Source organism: Ursus americanus, chromosome 3 (genome assembly GCF_024610735.1).
Source record: "Ursus americanus isolate L20-20 chromosome 3, mUrsAme1.1.p, whole genome shotgun sequence".
NCBI classification, from domain to species: domain Eukaryota; kingdom Metazoa; phylum Chordata; class Mammalia; order Carnivora; family Ursidae; genus Ursus; species Ursus americanus.
Window position 1 is genome coordinate 23,611,067 of NC_142129.1, and position 23,492 is coordinate 23,634,558.

The 23,492-nt window shown below is 45.9% G+C and overlaps 1 protein-coding gene across 1 annotated transcript in view; it reads right to left on the reverse strand.

Annotated features, from left to right (window-relative positions):
• Nucleotides 1-23,492, reverse strand: part of SND1 (staphylococcal nuclease and tudor domain containing 1) — a 406,385-nt gene that overhangs the window by 92,909 nt on the left and 289,984 nt on the right. The window contains exon 16 of the mRNA XM_045792715.2: nucleotides 3,495-3,604. Within this exon, the coding sequence (XP_045648671.1) occupies nucleotides 3,495-3,604 (110 nt within the window). The remainder of the gene's footprint in view (nucleotides 1-3,494; nucleotides 3,605-23,492) is intronic.

Here is a 23,492-nt window from a genome sequence, read left to right on the forward strand (position 1 = left end):
TCCTTGCTCACTGGGGAGCCTACTTCTCCCTCTGCCTCTGCTCCCTCCCCCTGGCCCCTGCTTGTGTGCGTGCTCTATCTCAAATAAATAAATAAAATCTTAAAAAAAAAAAAAGAAAGACAACGGGAACTAATGGCTAAGGAGAAGGACCACATAGAAAAATGAAGAAAAGGAAGAAATACATTGAAGGGTGTACAGGAAAGACAGGAAAATGAAGCTGAGTGGTGGCCAGGAATGTCAGTAGTTCTGTGCTAACTAGTGTCACTGTAAAACACATTTAACAGAAGCAGGGCTATCAAGTCTCCAGATAATGGGGACCATCTGAAATGTAAACAAGAGACTTGTGAGAGACTCTGGCAGGTTCCACACAAGGCTATGGGATGGAAAGACTACTACTTTCTCTTTACACCAAAACGGAGAAAGAAACAGGCAGCAATTTCTGCTCTGGCTACCCAAAGCCAAGACAATGCACTTCATCAACAAGGAGTCAGGCACCTGTGCCCTAGGTCTGTGTCTGCTCCCTGGCAGGGGGGCTGCCCTAAGGGCAGTGTCTATTATAGGCTTTCCCCCACGCCACATCCTTTCGCCGTCAGTTTACAGGTTCATGCATGTGAGTCTAATTTGATGGAGGCACCACTGTGGGATCACACAGGTGGCCAGAACATGCTGTGGAATCACGACATCTGTGTGCTTCTCTTTTCCTATACGATACTGCAAGTTTCGAGTAACTGGGAAAAGGAGGTAGGGGACAGACAGATCTTGGTCAAAAATAAGATACTAAAAAAGAGAAATTTAAAGGGGAGGGATGGGACGCAGTCAAGGGCAATCACATCATCATAATACCTGATTACCTGAGCTAAAGCTGATTGTCGGGGGAATAGGCACAAGGTACAAAAAAACCTGTTCAACTGGGGCCACCACAGCAGCACCTCCGCCCCAGAAGAGCACCTGGAGTGGGGCACAATGGCTGCCCTGAAGGTAAGAGCTACCTGATGCGAGGCTGTGAATCCACACTCAGGCATCCAGACAATCACACAGTACTCCCTCCTAAGGGTGGGGGGATCTCTGCATCCAGGAATGCCAATCCATCAGGCTTTTCTAGATCCTTGTGGGGTGGAAGGAAGAGAGCCAAGAGAAATTTCTCCAGGACAATATATGGAACAAAAATACAGGTAAAAGTTAAGTGAATAAACCTAGAACAAAAACAAAAACCGCTCTTCATTCCTACACCTTTCAGAAAACAGTTTTCATACATATAATGAAGGGAAGTGCCCAGGAGAACAGGCTAGAATCAGCTCCTTTAGTAAAAACTTCCAAGTTATCCTGAGTTTAGGCCATACTCCTCTTTCCTCTGGATAAAGACCTTTCAAAACAGTCAGGCCAGGTAATCATATAAGCAGCTAAGAAAATGCAGAAAGTTTCTTTATCAAGAGACCCCAACTTAGGGCTCTGCAAGATTGGGGCACTACTACCAAGAAAGCTAAATATCAAATCTGGAATAGACTAAGATCTGCAAACTCACTCACATGCCAGGGGCATCAAAGAAGATGGGGAAAAATTTATCTTTTTCCACAATCCAATATCAGCAAACATACAGACAAAGGTAAGGTCATAGTAACTAAGAGAGTAAAAGAGCTTTGGGCCACTCGCTCCTTTTAGGTCAGTATTCTCTCTAACCCCCTTGTGCTTTTGGATATCATCAGCAGGCCGGAAATATGATCAGGTAGAATAGTGGCTGGGAAAACAAGAGTTGAAAAAGAAAGGGAAAGAAACTTCAGGAAATGTGAACCACCACTGGAAGACGACGGTGAGAAATGGGAGGGCAACACAGAAGTGGGGCGTGGCAGGGAAGCGATGAGAATGTTGCTAATGCAGGTCTCAGGCAATCCAAGGAGGGCCTTTCCTCCCTCCGTCCAAAGCACAAGCACCGAACATCTGTTGCTGCTACCTCTGTGATGTCTTTAAGTCACAGACCCTGTGTGGGCTCACCTGCTTTTTCCAACCCACAACCGCTCTGTAGTTCATTATCCAAAGGCCCACACAGAGGAAATTTTAAAATATCTGCCCCTTCTACCTAATTACTGCACCCCAAATCCCAACAGTTACTGAGAGACAACTGGAGTGTTTGGATTCCTAAAATACTTTCTCTAGCAGAGGCCTATCTTTATAATTGATAAAAATTTAAGCTACATTGTGCAGTTACAAAATAGAGGGGTGGGGGAAGGCACTCTTCATGCCAGTATGAGGACTTCTTCTCCACAAACATGAATGCATCTTACCAAAACCAAAATGGGGGTCGACGTCAGACTGAAGAGAAAAGGAGGGGGTAAGCACTCGCATCCCCACCCCAATGCGCAGACGGCCAACAGAGCTGGTGCAGTGCCCAGGTAGCTGCAGTTCGTTTTTGGGAACTGGAACCCATAGCTCTTGAGCTAAGAATTCAGGATTTCTTTTGCCACACCACTTTCTTTCACAAAATGGGAGGCTAGGTGCTAAAGAAATCCCAACAAGGCGGCAACCAAAGCAAACAGTACTGTTCAGCCAGAAGTCAAAGAGGGGGTTTTCCACAGGCTTGGGCAGTCCAACGCTATCTCCTGGGCTAGCCTATTCTCTTGGGCCTCCAGTACCCAATATATTCACTGGTGATTCAGATCAAAATGAGAGATTCCGAAGCTTACGGACATCCCAAAGCCCACACATCTGATCTCAAGGATCTACAAAGACCCATGAGCGCGCTAACCTCCTGGACCCCATCATCTTTTAGGTCTGTGCGTATTATGATATTGTATGAAAGCTGAAGGGACCCTACGGTTTTGACTGTAAAAGAAACGAGGACAAAGGCAGATCTAAAATCCTCAGCCCGAGCCTGGCACACTCCCCCACTGTTCCTTTCTTGTGCCCACCTAGCAGGATGAATGACTGGAATACTCCTGGAAAGAAGATGGATCAGTTGACTATGACTTGATAAAAAATTAGCAGGTAGATGGACACCACGGCAGCTGAGAAGCCTAACTCCTGCCTGCAAGAGCCAGCCCAACAGGCAGAAACAGAAATACAATTAAATTAAGTCAGAAAACCCGCTACAGAAAATGCAATTACTCAAAGATACAAATAAATGTTCAAAGAAAATTGGCCCCTGACAGGGTTAGTCAAGCTTCTAAATCCAGCTGGAGGCAGGCAGCTTGGGCTGATTCGCCAAGGAGGAGAACTGCAAAGCTGTAAGCCCTCTGCATTAGGATGCTGGCTAGGCGGGCTTGGCGTTCGCCACGTATCCCAGGACGCCAATGGTGAGGGGCGATTTGGGGGTGGCTGGTCAATGATGCCGGGCTCAAGGAAGCAGGATGTGGGCAGACCCACAATGGATGGTGGACGTGGAAGGCTGAGCACTGGAAAAAGTGCCAGACTGATCTCTGATGTGGCAGAAAAACATCAGACCAAGGGAGCCCCATTTTCTCACCCCTCTTCATACAAGAAGCAACCGTAAGATGTCCCACCTCTCGCTGCAGCACCAGCTCCTTGGTGAAAAGTGTTGCTTCCTCACTGAAAGGCTCTCCCTCCTGCACCAAGCCTGGGAGGTTTCGGGCTCCTCTGGGGCATTCGATGCCTGTGTCAGGAAAGAAGGAGAATTTGTGATGAAAAGGGGCCCAGTAGGCCTAGTGCCCCTGACCCTTCCGACGGGGCAGGACTTAGATCAGAACGCCATCACATCTGAGATAAGGTGCCCCAGAGGGAAAAACCAACACTGCCAGGGCCGCGACAACGGAGAGGGGCTCTCTGTCACAGCACCTGGCAGTCATCAAGAGGACCCAGGGAGGTCCAAATAAAGGCATGCAGGGAACACAGGCACACCCGGATGTGGGATGCACCCCCGTCTTGTGCTCCTCACTCCTCACAATCCGATCGTCTCACTGTCTTAACCATCTTATATAAATGCCTCTCTCATCTAAATTACACTGCTCTCCCCAGCCATTCTGCCTCCCGAGAGCCATTCCAGTGGACTCTTAGACATTTTCTTTTTACCGTCTGACTTTCACGTCAAATTCACAAGTGTTAACTCAGTGTCATTCTTCTCTTCCTAAGCTTATCCCACTGTCCTCTGGCTATATTCTGGATAATAGTACCACAGTTTTTCATTCAGAATGAGAAATAAAAAAAACAGAATACTGATGAAGTATTAGGGGTCTGGAACCAGACAGACCTGTACTCACATCCTAATTCTACCACTTATTTGCTTTGTGACCTTAGCCAAGTTATGGAACCACTCAAAGCCTCAGTTGTCCTATTTGTAAAACCAGTAGAATAATGTATCTACCTTACTTGGTTGCTGTGTGACCTGGGGGGAGATTAGGTACATAAAATACGCAGTAGCATAATGCCTAGCATATGGAGAGGTATAATACAATTTAACCCTTATTGTTTTACCATTATTATTAGTATTATTGCTCATAGTAATTACCCATGCTCACAACCTCAGTTATCTTTCACTCCCTACTTGGCCTGTAAGATCCCCGAGGATCCCGTTCTTCACACTTCTTTATATCCAAGGACAGTCTTTTGTACAACACAGGTGCTCACTAACCAACTCAGACTGCATTTGCTTTCTCTCGCTGATTCAGGCATTCATTTTGCAAATGTATTTATCACTAACAGTGGTCACTGGTGACAGACCTTGAAATATGTCACATTTTGACATCCGAGTCACTTATAAATATTTCCAGAAAATTCATACCGCAGCTGTAATTTTAATGCAAAAAGCTGAACTAGGCTAGAGACACAACGAAAGGAAATGATCCAAGTATGGGGGAGGATACATTTAATGCCCAGGTCTCTGGAGCACTGCTGGTCGCTCCTGCCGCAGCATAAGGCAGAACCGGGAAGTGTTATGTCTTACTTACAGACAGCCTCAGGTGCAGGTATGAGACATCTGGCACAGGGTGTCGAGGCTACAGCAAACACCTACCAGGGAGCCTTTGGGCAAAGAGGGGCCACCGCTGCTGGGACAGAATATACATCTCTTCTGGATGAAGCCAGCTGGCTGCTCATGTTTCTGGCCACAGCACGGATTCAAGGTCATGAAGCTCAGAGGAAAGGGAATAGTTTATACCTTGGGTTTTCAGAAGCTCAAGAACAGAGCCTTCTTTCCAAGCCTCAAGGCCTCACAAAAGGAATATATCACATCAAACGAAAGAGCAGAGAGGGAGAGCAGCAGCAGGGCAGCAACTGCAGCAGGCCGGCAGCTCGGGCTGGTGACCAGGGCCATTCTCCCACTGATGCGCGCATGGGACAGCAGAAGGCCCTGCCCAAGTGTCCCATGGGCAAGAAGATCACCAGGGCTGCCTCATTCTGGGCACTTCAATGCCAGGCTGCATGGGAGAAGTGGAACCGATTTTTGTAAAAGAGAGCAATAAACTCAGAGCCAAAGAGCCTGAGATTAACCTTGAAGGGAGAGATGGGGCCAGAGTAAAACTGAATGAAAGACAGCCTATGATTTCTACAACATTGACAGCCAAAAACACTTTTCATTTCATATCTGCAAACTAAGCAAGAACAGAATAGTCAGAGAGAAAAAAATAAACAATATTATTGAACTTTTTGGCCACATACCCACAGATAAAGCATTGCTGCAAAATAAGAGTACCACTAAAATAAGTTTCCAGTTTGTGTCTGACCTTTAGCAGCTATCTGGGTGGGGCTGGGCTGGGCTGGGTGCTGTTGGTGGGGTGGTTATGAACTGGGGACTAGAACCAGGAGGAAGCTGGGACAACTGACTGGGCAGCAGGAATTGGGCAAAAGACTTTTCATAAAAAAGGGCACAGAAGATTTCTGAGTTTCACTGGTTGAACAGACGTATCCACTCTACTGTGCTGTCATGATCTTGGTATCCAGAAATCTCAAGAAATCTTGAGGTCCCAGTAGCTCTCTCTGAATCCTGGGAGACCACAAAGTGATTAAATCCAGAAAACAAGATGGCTCAAGAAGCCCAGGGAGTTAAACAAATCAAGCTGAAATGGATTCAAAATGTCTTTCAGGAGAGAGGCCTTTGGGCCTGTGGTGACCAAAAACCGACCACTCCGTGTAGACTCCGAGAAAGGAGAGGGAACAGAAAAGTTGCTTGAGAGCCCGTTTTTCAAAAATCTTAGCCAAAACTGTCACATCTCAGCTCAGGACAGACAGGGAGAGGTTGCATGTTAAAAATACATCCAATGGGAGTAGGAACCTGGGTATGAGTGCTAAGGGGAAAAAAGAGGTGTAAAATTGAGTACTGTCTCTATATAAATAGACATAAGGTCCGAAATCACAAAGCCACTAAGTGGTCTATCAGAACCCTAGACTGTCAATCGCTAAAGCCACTGAGAAAAAGTCCAGTTTTGGAGTTCAACAACTAGAGGGCGTTATAACCTATAATGGAGACAAGGTAGGAGTCTGGGGCCTGGGGTCCTCCATCTCTTGTTGAGCAGGTGAGCAGGGTGTTTGGACGTCCAGTGGAAGGGTGGGGCACTGGGGCCGCCGTGGTAGCACCTTCCATGCTCAGGAGCAAGGGAACTGCTAGGTGGCGGGGGAAGAGGGGCAATGCTGCACTAGGAAGGATGCCAAAACAGAGCCTGAGCAGGGAGAGGCAGAATGTACTTCTACAGAGAAAGAACTGTGTAGCTGAGTGTTTTCAAACCTTTAATTTTATTATGATCCATATATACATTTACATACGGGTATGTAACTTACATATAACGAAGTTTCCACAAAACAATGGTTAATCTTGACTACATGTGATATGCTCTGTATCTCTTCCACTCTATTTCATTAAAGAGAAAAAAAATGGTTATGACATTGAATTAAAACTCCAGTGGGTCAAGGCCCTCAGCTTGACACTGGTGTAGACTAACTTAACGTGTGAAGACAGAAGCCTGGGAGGGCCCTGATGGCCGTCTTAGAGAGTTCAAAGGCTACACTGAGTGCTTTTTTATCAGCTTCTGGACTTGCTTTTGCGTCCCAAGGGATTAGGAAACAGGGCAAGAAATATGCTGCCCACTAAGAGAGGAAAGCAAACAAGTGTCAGCAACTAAAGCCAGGAGGACAGCTGTTCCTGCTGAAGAGCAGGTGAAGGAAGACGCGCACTGTCAGCGGGAGGTGCTCTGCTTGGCCTGCCGTCCCCAAGAGCCCGGCCGGCAAGTCAACGCAGTCCCCGCTGCACCTCTATTCAAACAAAGACTGCACTACTGGGCTGGTGTCCCTGGTGTGCTGCTCTGCTACCAATACGGAGAAGAGAGAAGAGAGGAGAGAGGAGAGAGAAGAGAAGAAAAAAGAAAAGAAAAAAGAGGGAAATTAGAGAAAACAGATCAAGGGGAAGAAAGTTGGGCTCTCAGAAAGCAAATGCCAGGCCGCAGCTCAGTGCAGGCTGGCATGCAGCAATGGGGAGCTCCCAAGACTGTAAATATGAAGTGAGAGATCACTGGAGTTCCAGCAGCTCTCCCTAGCCAGGTAAGAAAGTGCCCGTAATTCTGAATCGTGCAAATTACCACTAATAGCTGTCTTTTCTGAGAGTGCACGGGGGCAGCGCTGTCTGCCGACAAGGACGTACAAACTCTGCTGTGCTTCGAACGCCACAGGGTCAGGGTAACTGCCAAACTTCCTCCTGACACTTACAAGCCGTTCAAAAAACAAAAACATTTTGTTTAAAAAAAATTACAATAAAAAATCCCACACATTCTTAACCATTTTCCTTCCCCACTATGGGGCGTGCCAGGATGAAGAGCTGCTGTACCCTGTGGGGCTTTTCAGCTGAGGTCCATGAAGAGCAGATAAGACGCACACCCTCCCTCCTAATCCATCCGGCTCCTTGACCTCTTGAAAGCCCTACAGACCTATCTGCTTAGAGCTAAAAACCCATTATTTTTCGTACCTTTTTTATGCTTTCTGGGATATGATGGTTGCCCAAGACGACTTAAAATAAAAAAGAGGATGCGCCTGACTTCATATGGTTTAGGAAGGAAAGGGCATCACTAGCTGTTAGCACATCATGGTTCTGGTTTCTGCTCTGCCAGCGACGAAGTATGAAACCTTTCTGGGCCTCATGGCCTCTGTCTATAAAATAAAGGAACTCCGAAGTCTCCCCTGGTGATAACATCCTACAATTTCGGTTATGCCCTTTTGAGATTTCTCACCCAAGGCTTGACTCCTGGAGTTCAGGGTGCCCCCTTTCAAATGTAAAATGCTGGACTATAAAGCATTCTATTAAAAAGAAATTATACACTCAGAGACATTGACTAACTAGGTCAATTAACACAAACACTTTGGTCAGTCAGCTTTGGAACAAGAAGTACAACTTCTTGATGATACGATAGTGGCGCCATAAGAGATTCTACTGATGGCTACGTGAGAGTCATGTATCGCTCTGAATATTTTACATTGTACGTTGAGTTTTATGATAATTAAGCCTCTGGACTCAAAGTGTGTTTGCTTTTTCCTTTATTGGGAGCTAAAGGGAAGTGTGGCAAGTCTGCCTTGGCTAGAAGTGACAGCTTCCCAATGACACTTTGTCCAGCAAACAAGAGACCAGGCATTAACTAAAGGAAACAAAACTCTAGTGGAAACAAAAACCAACTGGAAGCATTAGTCAACGGTGCTTACTTCATGTCCGGCGTGCTCACCACCGCATCGGATGCGAGCGAGGCGAGGGCACAGGAGGTGCGCAGACGCGATCTTTGCCTTCCGCCTACTTAGGATACATCAAAATGCCTCAGAGTTCACTCAGTAGACTTCTCCCTCCCTCCATCTCGCACACACACATCAGTGCCTACTCTGGGTTAGGCACTGTGCTGGAAGCCGAGCGAGCACTCAGTGATGCAAAAGAGGACTTTGAGCCAATAAAGCTTAATTACCAGCACAAAAACATTCTATTCCTCTACCATTGCCTAAGGCCTGTGATTGGTGATTGAATTTACTATTAAAACTACAGGTTGCAGAATGCTAAGAAATAACGTGCTACTAGGACTATGGTAGACAGATGCATGTGTGTCTGGGAGACTGTTGGTAGAACGTACTGGACAAGTCAATCATGAGGCTCACCATGCCAAGTCCACTGCTGAGGCATCAGGCCTATGTCCTCTAGCCCTTGACTCTGGCCTCTGTCCTCTCCTCACCACAAATTGGAGATGGAGGTCAAAGCTGAAGGTGGGACTGACAGGGGGCTGGGGGAGAGAGGGAGAGTTGCTGCTGCACGTGATTCGAGGTAGCCAATCTACAGTCGGCCTGGCAGAGGGAAAAGAGCTCTGTCCAAAGAGAAATGGGAGATAACGGGTGAGCCAAAAAGATTCTCTTTCTGGAATCTGAACCCAGCAGTGTGCAAAACATAAGCCCATCAGGAGCCTGAGGAAGGAGGCGGTAAGCAGAGGGGACCAACTGGCGTCCACACTGGAGCACTGCCACCGGAGTCCTACTGTGGAGGGCCTAGGGCCACCGCAGAGCTAGTCAGCTTCCGGGTGCCAAGAGTTGAGACACTGGACCTTACCTCGGATTGGTTAGATTTTTCAGGGATGTTCCCAGAAATCTGCTCTCTCCCCTTACTGCTGCCATGAGCAAAGCTACATGACAACCTGGTATTTGCAACCCAAATAAAACTAAAACTAAACTGGGTCTTCGGTTGGGTCCTGTGGTATTGAGATTTTATTCTTTCTAACATCCAATACACTGCCTAGCACACAGTGGCACTGTAGAGCCTCAAATAATGCTGAGTAAGTGAGTATTGGTGAAAATACTTCTGAAAAGAAGTACATACCCAGAAAAGGAAATGGCTAATGAACTGTCAGGGTTAATGCAGATGTTATGCAAATACCAGGAGAGGGGCTGAAAGAATCCCTGACTCCGCACATCCATTTTCCAACGGTTACATAACACTTTGAGGAAAAACCGGCAAGCACAGCTACACCCATTTACCCCACTGGTCTTCAGCTCAGCACACTTGGGAGTGCAGCTGACATACAGAGAAGGAGAGGTCAGCGCTGCCCAGCAGTACCGGCCAGGCCTGAGGATGGAGCACGGCAGAGATGCTCAGTTTCCATACAACGAAGGAGGGAAACCATCCCCACTTAGGACCCTGTGTTCTGCTATAGGAAGCTGTGTGGCCACATGGAAATGCAGAAAACTGGAGCACATTTCAAGGGAGCAGTGGAAAATGACTCAGGGGCGGGGAGGCCTGCCTTTAAAGAAAGATAAAAGGTGCTAAATCTGTACAGTTCGGCTAAGCGGTGACTAAGAGGGTGACAAGATAACAATCTGCAAATATTTGAAAGGTGTAAACACGAGAAAGGAGGGAAAATGCTTAGCTGGAGAACGGGGGGTGTAATTATTAGGGGAAAGAAAAATCTGGACAAAATATCAGAAAAACTAAGTGTGGGGATGACTCCTGGGTTATAAATAAGTTCCCAATTAAAATGAAAATGCTGTTTTTGAATCCTAAAACTGAAACGTGGCCACTGAGCCCATTCCTCTGCTTAGGAGAAAGCAGCCCAGACCAGGGAGCTGTTATTTTATCTTCTACATTTTGGGAAAGATTTCTTGAATAATATTCAAATGTAAATATCTCGGCTTTAAACGCTACTCTCTGAAATTTTAACACATTTTTTTGTTGATCGAACCAGACAAAATGGCTGTCCTGGTGGGACTTTCAGAACAAATGCTAGCTTTATCTGCTAGTATGTGCCACATCCCATGGCTGACAGCTAAAGTCGGGCTGGGTACACAGCTGGGTGACAGACAGCTGGGAAAGGGATGGGAGACTACACCATCTCATCTAGCAGGACAGCTTTGTCCTTTGCCTTTAAGACCCTAGGTAAGAACGCTGTAAAAGTTTCCCAGATGGAAACCGTAGGCACCTCTCCTTTCTTTTTAAATACACAGTCCCCTGGAGTAAACGTCAAGGACAAGGCAAGGCACAGAAAGAACACCAAAATAAGCTTCCTGTCACACTGACTGCACTCCAATACCTTTGCCTGAGTTCCTGCTGCTGCAGCTAGCCAATTTATAATTCACAGACTCTCAGCAGAGATTTTTACCCCCAGATTCAATTAGTTCCATTTCTATACTTTCCCTTACCATCCTCCCCCCCACCACCAAAAAACAAAACACAAATTTTAAAACTCCACTATGTATAGAGAATAAGACACTTAAACTCTGTATGCAGCCTAAGCGAAGTAACACTGAACTATGTCCAAGTCAATTTCAAAAATTCTTTGGTGTTAACAATGTTTAGACAGCTATTTCTTCCCTAAGCATCAAGAACAAAATCCAGAACTCTTAAGCCAATGGCACAAAATGCAGAGGCAGACAGGCCATCTGCCTAATTTTAAGGAATGTAGTTACCACCTGAATATACACATAAAACCAAAATAACAAACCACACTGTTAGTTCTCAGAAACATAACTTATCTCATGCATCAGAAGCTTGCTCTGAGTTCTCTCTCATAAGCTTTAAATCAGAATTAATTTGGAGACCTCAAATTGCAAATGCTGTCAGTGAATCTGTTAACAATTGAGAATGGCAAACCATCGCATTAGGGCCAGCTGGTCCTACATTTTCTAAAACGGCCCAAAGAGCAAGGCAAATGGTGGACCAGTTGGTTCCTAAGAGTTAGTTCTACATGATATGAGGCCTCGACTTGTATTAAAAGGGTCAGAAATGAAACAAGGATTCTGCATGGTCTCAAATTCTTTTTTTTCTCCCTTGTTCTCTGAACTGCTATGTTGTTACCTCAGGGGAGGCAGCATCTTGTGGGCCAATTTTGGAACATGTCACTGCTAAAGCTCTTTCAGGGATCAGAATGAAGGGATAAAAGAAGAATGAAGGGATCCTAATTAAAGGGGTCCAACTCCTCAGGTAACTGTAGTCAGGGCATCAGAACTGAGTAAGAGCAGGGACTGAAGTGGTTTTTAGTTCATAATTCCAATGGTTAAGGGTTGACTTTTATTGGGCTGTTCTGATTTGGTAATGTCTGATGCATTTGTTGAAAGACCAGAAGCTGAAGTTAATTGGGAGAAGAAGCAATATGACCCAGTGTTCATCATGCGATGGGAACTGCGGCTTCCTTTGAAGACAGGAAGGGGGTAAAGGGGAGGCATCTACAGAAAGGAGGTACAGTAATCCCCCCACCATCCATGGTTCCACTCTATGCGGTTTCAGTTACCCATGGTCCAGTGCAGTCCAGCAGCAGATGATCCCATTTCGGACGTACTGTCAGAGGGTCAACTGTAGCCTGAATATCACAGTGCCTGCGTCATTCCCCCTACTTCACTTCATCTTATCATGCAGGCATTTTACCATTTTACATCATCACAAGAAACGTGAGTACAGTACAATAAGATATTCACATAACTTTTATTACAGTATTTTGTTGTAATTGTTCAACTGTATTACTGTTGTAAATCTCCTATGGTGCCTAATTTACAAACTAAACTTTATCATAGGTATACATGTATAGGAAAAACCACAGTATATATAGGGTTGGGTTCTATTGTGGTTTTCAGGCATCCACTGGGGGTCTTGGAACGACTCCTCCGTGGATAAGGAGGGACTGCTCTACAGTGCTTGGCTTTAAACAAGTCTTCAGTTTCTATGATATAAGTCATGGGCGCTATACCACTAGGACAGTGCTGCCTTTTCACGTCGAATCTCTAGCTGCTGTTAGCCTGTTAATGGTGGATCCCACTCTGCGATTATTTGTGGTAAAGTAAATGCCAGTTCTCTGTGTATCCCCAGTATTTGGAACACAGCTGATACTCAACAACTGTTTTTGCTAAATGAAGGCCAGAGATGTCAAACCTAGCAGAAATAGATGCAACAAACCTGTTATAACAACGTCCTATTCAGAACACTTGTTGAGTTCATAAGGAAATCTAGTAACTCATTTCTAGGACTCTAAGGCGAGTGGGTGTTAAATGCTAAACCACTGCCCACTTCTAAGGAGGAGAGGAAGACGGGATGGCTTCGAGGCCTTCTGCTAGGTTTCTGCCTCTCAGGCCAGCCAGGCAGTGTGCAGAACTGGCTTCACCAAACTTGATTTATCATTGGCTTTAGACATCAAAGAATCATTCCCAAAAGGAAAAAAGAATTTCAGATGGAGCTGGTGCAGCAGATAACAACTGGGCCAGCATCAGAATAACCTTTTGTAATTCTCCCCATTGCAGAGCAGCATCTGAAAACAATGATTTTTAAAGAGAGGAAAAACTCTCACTGATTAACAAGACAGTTCCCTCCCTGTGGCATCCTAAGAGCGTGGCCATGCACAATCCGGCCAGGCTGTCTCTGGGGCTGTTTGGGAAGGGGGCTGTGTTGGAGATGGCAGGCTGTCTGCGTCCCAATACACATATTTGTTTTGGGTTTGCTATAAGCAGCAGCTGCAGTACCGCCACCAGCCAGGAGAAGAATGAAACGAGCGGGTGTCGGAAAGAACTGTGCCGACCCCCAATTGTCCCCTTGAGTTTCTTTTCAGTGCCCAGATCAAAACAACCTCATATGGACGTTACATAGAAAACAAAGCACTGGAGGTCACGAGCAAGGGTCATGATGGTCTTTCCAATGACGAGAAATCAACAGGGCTCAAGCTTTTACGTAACACCGTGGCACCATGGAGACAGCACCCAACAAGCACAAACCCCATGTCTGAGCAACGAGGAGGAGTTGGTTTCTATGAGAACCTCAACTTTCGCTTTTTCTGACTTATTTTAAACATGTAACTTTATCTTTGAATCAAATAAAACTTAGATGTATTTTTTTTCCCTTTCATTTTTGGCACTGAAGAATTCTAATCTTGGTCTTTTAAATTCCATGTTAATAGAGAAAGATGAGAATATGAATATACTGTCCAGGCTGACAGAGAATAGCCACTGGGTCGGGAGAAAGCCGCCATAGGAAATACCCACATGGATCTTGCAAGTACAAGCTTCCAGAAGGTATTCTGACACACACCTGGCAGCCAAATGTAAAAGCTACTTACTTGAATAAATTTAGAGTGACTTTCTAAACCAAGCTGTGTTGTGTAATTTGAACAAAATGCTTCTGAGATGTGTGGAGCATACTTCCAATCTATTGCCCTTCTTGAGCCTTCACTCATAGAAAATTGTTCTGAGCTTCTCCTCAGGCAAGTGAAATCCAAATGTCTAGCGATCAGTATACTTGGCTAGCAGAACTGGAGCAAAAGAAACCAGTTGGTGTCAGGAATACTAAGACCCCCAAACCAATGGGAATGAATAAAACTCTGACAGCAGAGAATCACTCACTAAGAGCCCTTTACCTTACTAACCTAACGCAAAAATTGAATAAAAAAAAGCAAAAAGAAAGCCATTCTGAAAGGGCAAGGTTAAGGTTCTTCAAGAACACAGGCTGATCTTGACACATAAATACATTCTATCCTTGAAAAGTAGCTTGAATTCCAGGCTGTGGGCGAAGAATGGCTTTATTTTTTATTTTTATTTTTTGGTTAGCATAATGTAAAGGGGTCAGCAGACAACTTCCTGTAGACTAAATCCAGCCTGCTGCCTACTTTTGTACAACTCATGAGCTAAGTAAGAATGAGTTTTACATTTTTGAATGGTTAAAAAAAAATTTGTGACATGTGAAAATTACATGAAATTCAAATTTCAGTCTCCATAAATGAAATTTTGCTGGAACATAGCCACGCTCATTTGTTGTCTATGGCTTCCTTCATGGTACAACAGAAGAGTTGAATATTTGTGACAGAGACTATCTGGCCCAGAAAGCCTAAAACATTTACTATGTGGCCCTTTATGGAAAAAGTCTGCCAACTCCTGTTCTAAGGAAAGCTGTATGCTGGTTAAAAGAAAACCTACCCAAGGCAGAGTTCAACTTAAAGGGAGGAAAAACTCTCACTGATTAACAAGACCGTTCCCTCCCTGTGGCATCCTAGACTAGAACATCAGAATAGGTGACAGCATAAGAAAATCCTAAATAATAAAAACAATACTAAAAAAAAGCCTAAAGTCCTGTAACAGAGAAGGTAAGAGGAAAGGAAACATGGCTCAAAGGAGAGTGGTTGAGGCAGCTGACATGAATGACAGGCGTATGTCCTCGATCTTCCTCTCCTCCACCTCATCTTAGGAATGTTCCTCTTCTATATGTGTGATCTTTCCCCTTTATTCCCGCTTTCCTCCACCAGACTCCGATTTCCCCACTCAAAACTTACACCCCATAAGCTCTAAACTTTAAGTTTCCAGAGTTGCCATTCTTTATTCCTTGCCACAATGGCTTCTCTCCACTCCCTGACAATATACTTGCACTAACATACCCTTGTACAGAAAGCCTTCGCTCCTATGATTTTGTACTCAGACTTTATCTTTCTACTAAAACTACTTGGAAAAGTAACCTCCTCACTCACAAATCTAATAATCTCTTCTCAGTAGGAGCCCTACTAGATCTTTCCATGGTATTCAACACTGGTGGTGCATTGGTCCTGCTGTATAACTCTTTCCTCCCTTTGCTTCTCTTGACTGGTGTCCTAGCTCTCTGGACAGCTTGTCTCATCTCCTGCTGTTGCCCTCCCTTATGTCCTGGACCCCTTTCTTTTTATGCTCTGCACTATCTCTTAGAAGGCTCACCCTTTATTCATGTTCTCCATCCCTGTGATCCTGCAGAACCCACAGACTATCCTCTAAGCCACAGACCCAATCCCAAATAGCTCAAAGACATGTCCTCTGGGAGGTCCTGCCAATACCTCAAACTCAGGATGTCTAAAACCAAACTCCTCTTCCTCTTCCCTTGTCCCCTCTTTCGGTTTCGGTACCACCATCCAGTCTGAAAACCTCACCTCTGATTTGTCTCTGCTTTATTCACATGACTCAGTGACTTCTACTGCTTATCAATTCCAGGGATTTCAACTCCACAGCTGTTGTACAGTCCACTGAATCCTCTCAACCCTCAACATAACCCTACTTGTTGAGGCTCCTGTCTCTGTTAGGCAAGAATCTTCTATCTGCCTGCCTTCCATTTTGCCCTATATGGATTCTTCCTACACAGAGCTACCTGGTCAATTTTCCTAAAGCATAATATGCTGCTCAAAACTGTCCGTGGCCACCTATAGTTCACCTATTATAAAGTCAGAACTCCACAATCTTGACATTCTAGGCCTTCTAAAATCTGGCTCACTTCCTTGGGACCATATAAAACAACCATTACCCATGTGACAGCCCCTCAAATATGTGAAGACAGTACTTCTAGTTCCTCTTGTCCTCATGTCTTAGTTTCTCCAGGCTAAACATTGCCGGGTCCTCACAAGACACGGGTTTTGATTTCTTAGCCTTCTACTCATTTTCCTCTTTCTGCCCAGGTAATACGAAGGGTATCGTCAACAGGAAATATTTTTCAAGTTGATTTAATTAAAATTCTGACGGGAAGCTAGGGCACGTGCAATGGGGATGTCCCTTCCCACGTGCTGTTGTTGAGAGCCATCTTCGGAGGTGAAACCTGCTGCCTTTGTGGGACTGCCTAGGGAGGGGTGTGGAGAGCCTGCATACCAGTCCTCCCTCCCTGTGACTGGGCAGACTTGGACTTTTACTCCAGACAGGGCGCTGCAACACTACAGACAGCTCCATTAGTGCAGGAGGAATCCCTGGGCTGAGGGAGAAGGGAAGCCCTCAAGGGACTATGTGGGAGAGGCGGAGCCCGTCCTGTGGAAGACTGCCTGCTGCCATGGCCTCCACTCCAGCCCACTTCCATTCTCTGTCTCTCAGCAGCAGCCCCAGGCACTGTGGAGACCCTGGTGGTGTTGTGACAAGCAGTCTATTCATTTCCTTCTCTCATTCACTGGGCTCTCGGGGATAAAAAGGAACAGCAGATCCAAACCACTGCCTAGAATCCACTTTGCAGAATTTAGGGAAAGACTGTTCTCCTGAAGTGATTATTTTCCCTGTTTGGGAGACCCAAGGGAAGGAACAGGATTTCTGCATCCTTTACTTTCCACTGATGCAACGTTGCAGAAACAACTATTTCAGTCATCACTGCGGCCAGTGGGACAGTGAAAGCACGGCTTGCACTTAATTGAGGCTTTTTAGCTCCTGTCACAGTGTGGCAACAGGGCACCAAAGCACCAGGATTTGAACTGTGATGCGGGATACAAAGCTTCAGTTGAAAAGCGGGAGATAAGGGAGGACAGCGAGAGAGAAAACCAGGTACTGACAGACAAGCTTCCTGATTTTTTGCAGCCGAATGAGAGATATTAACTGGTCTCATCAGGCTGTGCCTGTCTTCAAGGAAGAAGAAAGCTGCTCTGGTGTGCTGCTCATTGCACAACTGAAGGACAGCCCAAGTCCCTGGACGAGAAGCTTGCCAAAAATCATGATTGTTAAGAAGGGCAAGACAGGTGAGGAAGTGGCGGTGGAGTGTTTAGGGAGGGAGTGGGTGCTAAACTTCCCAAACACAGCTCACAGGCAGGTAAGCTGCCCGACGACGACTCCTGGTGCGCATCACAACCAAGGGCACATGTGTGCCTGTCTAGTGTGTGCCCACTTGCGTGTGCTTACTCACTCAAGGAAAGAGGGTGTGGGGGTGGGGTGGGGAGGCAGCACCGGAGAAACCACAGTGGCCCTCTGTGAGGGCTCAGCTCACATGTCCGAGCCTAAGGCAGGTGACAGCATCTGTCGTAAGGGGGCCCAGATCAGAAACTGTATTTGTAGGGAGAAGGACACTGGGGCTGTACCTACCTACCAACGGGCATACATACACTCTGTGGGAGGTCTGATGTGGCAGAGACCAGAGACAGCAATGGGTGGAGTCCCCAGCATTGCATACGTGAGAATATAGTTTCATTCCAAGGGACAAGGAGAGAGGAGCCACCCCTTCTGTCTCATGCCCTTCACATCTTGTCCAAAGTGCTAGGCTGTCTGCCAGTTCCTTTTACCAACCTGAAAGCTTCAGAGATGCTGGCTTGTTTGTGCCTTCTTGCTTACTTGTGTTCCCTGCTCTTCCCCACCACACCCCGGCCCCATTCCCCATCAAGCCAGAATTGCCCAGTGTCACAAGCGGAAGGAGACGCCATCAGCTTCACAAAGTCTTTTAGACTAGGTTATTGGCTCCTGGGGGGGGGCAGGTGGTGGAAAATCTCTCCCTCCCTCCACCCGCACACATCCCCACCAGCAGTGCTTGGCCCCTCTCACATCTTCCTACTGTGCCCAGTGCTGGGGTATATGAGGCTTGTGATGAGGCACCTAAATTGAAAGAAATACGTCAGGGTGCACATTATCTGTAGGGAATTTTGTGGACTCTGGGAAACTGTATACTTTGTGGTTGCCTGTTTTATATAACTGTATATTTTTGTTTCCATAGTTTTTGTCATTAAAGTAACTGTAGGTCTTCTAAAAATATAAAGCAAAATGGACAGTTATGGATGGGTTCTTTCTTTCTGGAGCCTCCCTCCAAAGTCTAGCAAGTGCCTGGATGTCCTCTGGCCCAAAAGGATCCCTCGGGGTCAGAAGGCAATTAGATTTCCCGGCACAAGGAGCTCTTTGGCTCTACAACTGTGGATGCAGGGGGGAAGGAAGAAGGCTCTTTCCATCTCACACAGCCATCCCAGGGAGGAGACACCAGCTCCTGAATGGCAAAGAGGACAGTTGTCAGCAAAAGGGTGGGGAGTGGGGAGGCAAATTTCACAGCATAACAGGCAAGAGAAAAACAAAAACAGAGAAGTGTTTCATATGGAGGCTGTTTCCCCTAATGTCACTAAGCTGGAAAATCCTACATTCTGTAATTTACCCACCCTTGGCAGACAGCTGTTCATGCCCGAGTCAGGAGAAAAAGGTGAATGCTTTTGGAAGGGGAAGAAGGGATTTCTCCTAGCCAGCCTGGAACCACGAGAAGCTCCATCACCTAAATGATGTCATCTTTTGGGCTGCCACAAAAAGTGGACTCACCTCTCTATTAGAAAACCAACTTGTTCCCTATACAGTGAAGGAGAGCACAATCAGACTGCAGCTCCAAAGTGAGCTGAGGCCGACCCCACAGAAAGAGGGCTGCACGCCCAATTCCTGCCTTCAGGGAGAATAGGGCCAAAGGAGTATGGGAGAACCCCGAGGCACCAGGTTGGGTCCAAACCCCTCAAGTCACCTTGTGTACACTGAGAAAGCCGGCACTTAAAATTGGAGAGGGTCTTAGCATTCCTACTTCTCTCTTACCGGAGTTCTGGCCGAGACTCTGTAATGTATTAATCTCTGTAGATGAGTGATGCGGTTTAAAATACTGCAGGGTTTGGCTGCCATTCCCTCCCCTGGGGTCTCAAAATAACTCCACACAAATCATTTCTGCTAAACACTCACCCAGGCAGCTCTTCCCTGCCAGAACACACACATCTTATGTAACCAAGAGAGCCACGTAGCTTGCTGGAAGAGGAGGGCGTTCCCAGACAGCGGTACTGCTCACTGCCCCGGAGGCTCTGCAGAGCTGGGCTTTCAACCCATCTCTCAGTCCCCAGCCAAAAGGCAGGCACACAGCTCAGCCTGGCTGCCGTGTCCGAGCTCCCTGAGCAAGAGAGCCCCCAAGGAGATGTAGGCGGTTAGATCTGGGAAGGTCATCCAATTCAGAGCTGTCTCAGAGACAAGTGCAACCTGGACATTTAGTGACCACGTACTATGTAAAAGGTTGACTCTGGTAGATTTTGGACAGTAATGAGGAATGGGAAGAACATGGCTCCTCTCCTTTAAGAATGCACACAGTTCAGTGCAGATGACAGGCACCGATACAGATGTGACCCGAAGCTACAGGAGGAGCAGGAAGAGAGGTGCTACCCAACCCTTGACCTTAGGTACCTTCAAAGCCTCCTCTCTTCCCAAATCTAAGGACTCGGACTCGGACGTGGACCTGGCCCTTGGCTTCGCTTCTTTGTTAAGCCTTTCTCCTGGTGCTTCCCCCACTTCTCCAAGCCTCTGCTGTCAGACCCTCTTCTGTTGACCCTTCCTTAAGCCTTGCAGCTTCACAATGCTCTGTTCTCAGCTGCTTCCTACTCTAAGCCCAACTCCAAGGCAATTAAATTCACTCCCTGTGCTTCAAAATTCCACCATTAGTTGGTGACTCTTAAAGTCTTAATCTCTAATTCTCACCTTCCTACTGAATTCATTGGGATCTGCAACATTCGAAGTATCAGAATGAAGGTCACCTGCAAATATTCCATTATTTATAAGCTAGAAAACCGTCCGCTTTCTTCCCCATTCTCTATTATCAAGTACTCAACAAAATTCTATAGATTAGAACCTTCCTAGACAGTTCTTGGATCTGTTCTTTCCTCTTCACTCCCACCCTGCAGCCTCGTTCGGGCTCCCCTCTCTCTTGAGAGGTCAAAGGCAATCACCTCCTAGCCACACTTCCTGACTTGAGTTTGGGTCCTCCCCAGTCGAAGTCTTCACACTGTGGTAAAACTGACTGCTTCCAAGTACGTACTGCAGTGAGAAAGGAAAGATGCTACATTTAACAATAAGACGGACCTCACAGTCCACAGGGTACACAAAGATTAGGATTTCGGGTATGAAGTCCAAAACAGGTAAAACTAATCTATGGAGAAAAAAGCCAGAATACTAGTTATCTTGGAGAGAACGGCCCTGAGAGAGCATGCTGGGGTGCCAGAAATAGTCTATATTCTGACGTAGGTGGCGGCTACATGACTTTGGGTTATATGCATGTTTTTATACACATAAAAATTAATGAAGCTGTATACTTAAGATGGGTGTACTTTACTATGTAATAGTCATACCTAAAATTTTTAAAAATGACAATGCATTACTCACCATTTATTGCTTCCTAGATCTTACCTTAGGAGTTCCTATCCTGGGGGTGGGGGTGGTCAAGGATGGGCTTGGGGGAGAGGCTAGTGTTCGTGAATCTAATGAAACTGTATGAAATCTGCATGTACGTGTATTTTCTGAAGAGAAGACCGACAGGCTTCCTCAGATTCATATTCGCTAAGATCGGCGGTGACTCAAAGTTGTCAACAACTTAACTCTGCAGTACAATTTAAGCAACCTGGCAGACATAGGGCCCTTCAAAGACCGGGGTATCTGACTTTCCAAACTGGCCTTTAATCACTGTTCCTCTCTGAGCTGACAAGACAGCCACATTAGCCTATTTCCCCTTTTGAATAGCAATGCTTTTTCAAGGCCTTCTCTTTCCTTAGCTGGCCACACCCTTTTTTCCTCTCCTCACGTCTGTGGCATTTTCTAGAGAGAAGGCCTCTAGTTTTCTGAGATGCATAAAAAGGTCGAGGACCACCCCAAATAGCAAGAAAACTGAGCTCTAGGGTAAGGTGACATCTAAACAACTCAGGCTGAATTCTAGCAAAATAATCTGCCTGGCAAAGGGTGGCTTGGGGCTGGGCGAAAGCTCAGTGAAGACTGTTGAAGGAATGAACGAATGTGAGCACGTGAATTCACTGCCCCCGTGGTCCTGTGAAAATGATCAAGGGATGATAGTGGACACTGGGGCCTAGTCAGGATATTTACTCACAAATGAGGTGAAGATACTGAAGATCTGCTTACTTAATATAGATCAGATAAGAAAACAAACACAAAAAGATTCAAATAGGCAAGAATCTGGGGTCAACAATAAAACCTAATACCGAAAAGGGTTAAGACCCAGTGCTCCACAGAAGATGGGGGTGGGGTGGGTGACATGGTTTAATACAAGCTCATGGATAAAGGACCGAGAACACACACGCAAACTTGGGAGAGAAACTCACATTGCCTAGCTTTCCTGGGTTTCCAGCCTAAAAGGAAAGCAAATGATGGCAAAAACACCTGCATAGATCACTTAAGCATTCACAGAATCACAACATTTTATAGCTGGAAAGAACCTACAAATGGTTGAGCCCCAACTCTGTATTTTTACAGACAAGGGAACAGGAAATCAGAAGTTAAATGATCTATATAAGGTCACAGGCCAACCTGGTTATAAGGTACAGATTATAAGCCACATCTTTTGATAGGCAGCTATTCTTCCACCGTATCCTATTGGTTCAGGTTGAACGCACTTCACCTCACTTAGACTGCCCAGTGCCCCGGGTTAGCCTATGGAATTCTGGGTTTAGAGGTCTCTCCTGAGTGCATAATCTGATAGGCTATACTGGGCTTTTAAAAAACTTTTTAGGAAATACTTGGTAGTAAGTAGCTAGGCTTACATATAGTTTTCTGATCTATGTCAAGAGAATATAGGCTGATCACAAAGAAATTAGTAGAGCAACGGTAGCTACTATAATAATTTGAGTGTTAACTTCTGTTGTGTCAGACATCAGACAATAAATTCATTTACAGATTAACTAAGGCGAAGATAGGCTTGTCCTCGGCCATGGGGTTTATAAAGGAAAGATCCAGAATTTGGACCTATTTCTGTGTCTTCAGACCCACTTAAGTGTCTTCCTCAAAGAGGGATCTATCACAGAATTCCTGAAGCTGGAGGTACGTGAGGACCCTTGAGATTATCTTTGTCCCCCACTCTGATTTTATACATGAGGGAGTGGAGCCAGGATCAGACGCTGAGCGTCCTCTTCAATCATTTCCTATACACCACCTTCCTCGTGAGTTTGCAGGCTCTGCTTGTGTGGTAGAAGAGCAAGAACAAGCTCAGGTCACCCTCTCTCCCTGACTGAAGGAGCTCACAGTGACGGACTAAAGAGATGTGATACTCCACAATGGCGTTTTTCCTTCGGACACAGTGGTTGGGTAGGCTGACCAACAGATCACCAACATACTGGGTCCCTATGAGGTCCCACATATCAAAACTCCAGACGAAGCAACAGCCGCCAGGCAATGCAATGACAATGCAGTTACAAGGGTCACACGACGGCAGAGGCAGCAGAGGACGCCGCGGGAACAGGGGGTAGGGGCGGACTTGTAGAGGGATCAACTTTGGCACTCTTATCCTTAAAGAATGAACAGTAATTGGCCAGGGGAACATGCATCAGGGACAACTGTGGGGGTGGTTTACGGATACTCTCAGTGTTTGAAGGGGCAGAAGGGTGCTGTGGCACTTGGAGGAAGAGCAAGAGCAAAGTCTACAGCCGTGCCCTGGCAGGTCACTCAAGCTCCTTCTGAGAGCCACGGCCCAGGTCAGGATCTATGAGAGCAGATCGCTGGGAAAGCACAATATACAATCTTCCTGCCGCAATTCACTTCTATGTCAGAAAAGGAACTGGCTGTGTGAAACACAACCCACTGCTTCCTATGCATTCCTTGTCCCAACAAATTTTGTTGTAATTTCATAAAATCAAAACAGATAATAACTATTCAAACACTCTGTATGTACAACTACGGTGTAAACACAGCTTTTCATGTTATCGGATTCCTTTTTAATTAAAATTATGAACTATTTGAGGACCATTATCATAGCTTTTTTCTCCCCTCTGTCAATGTCTAATCATCCAACCTCTGCAGAGAAACTCAAACGAGACTGAAAGAGTAAAAAGGGGCCTTTTTAAGGATTCATCTGCAGCTTCCAAAATTCGTCAGCATCCTAG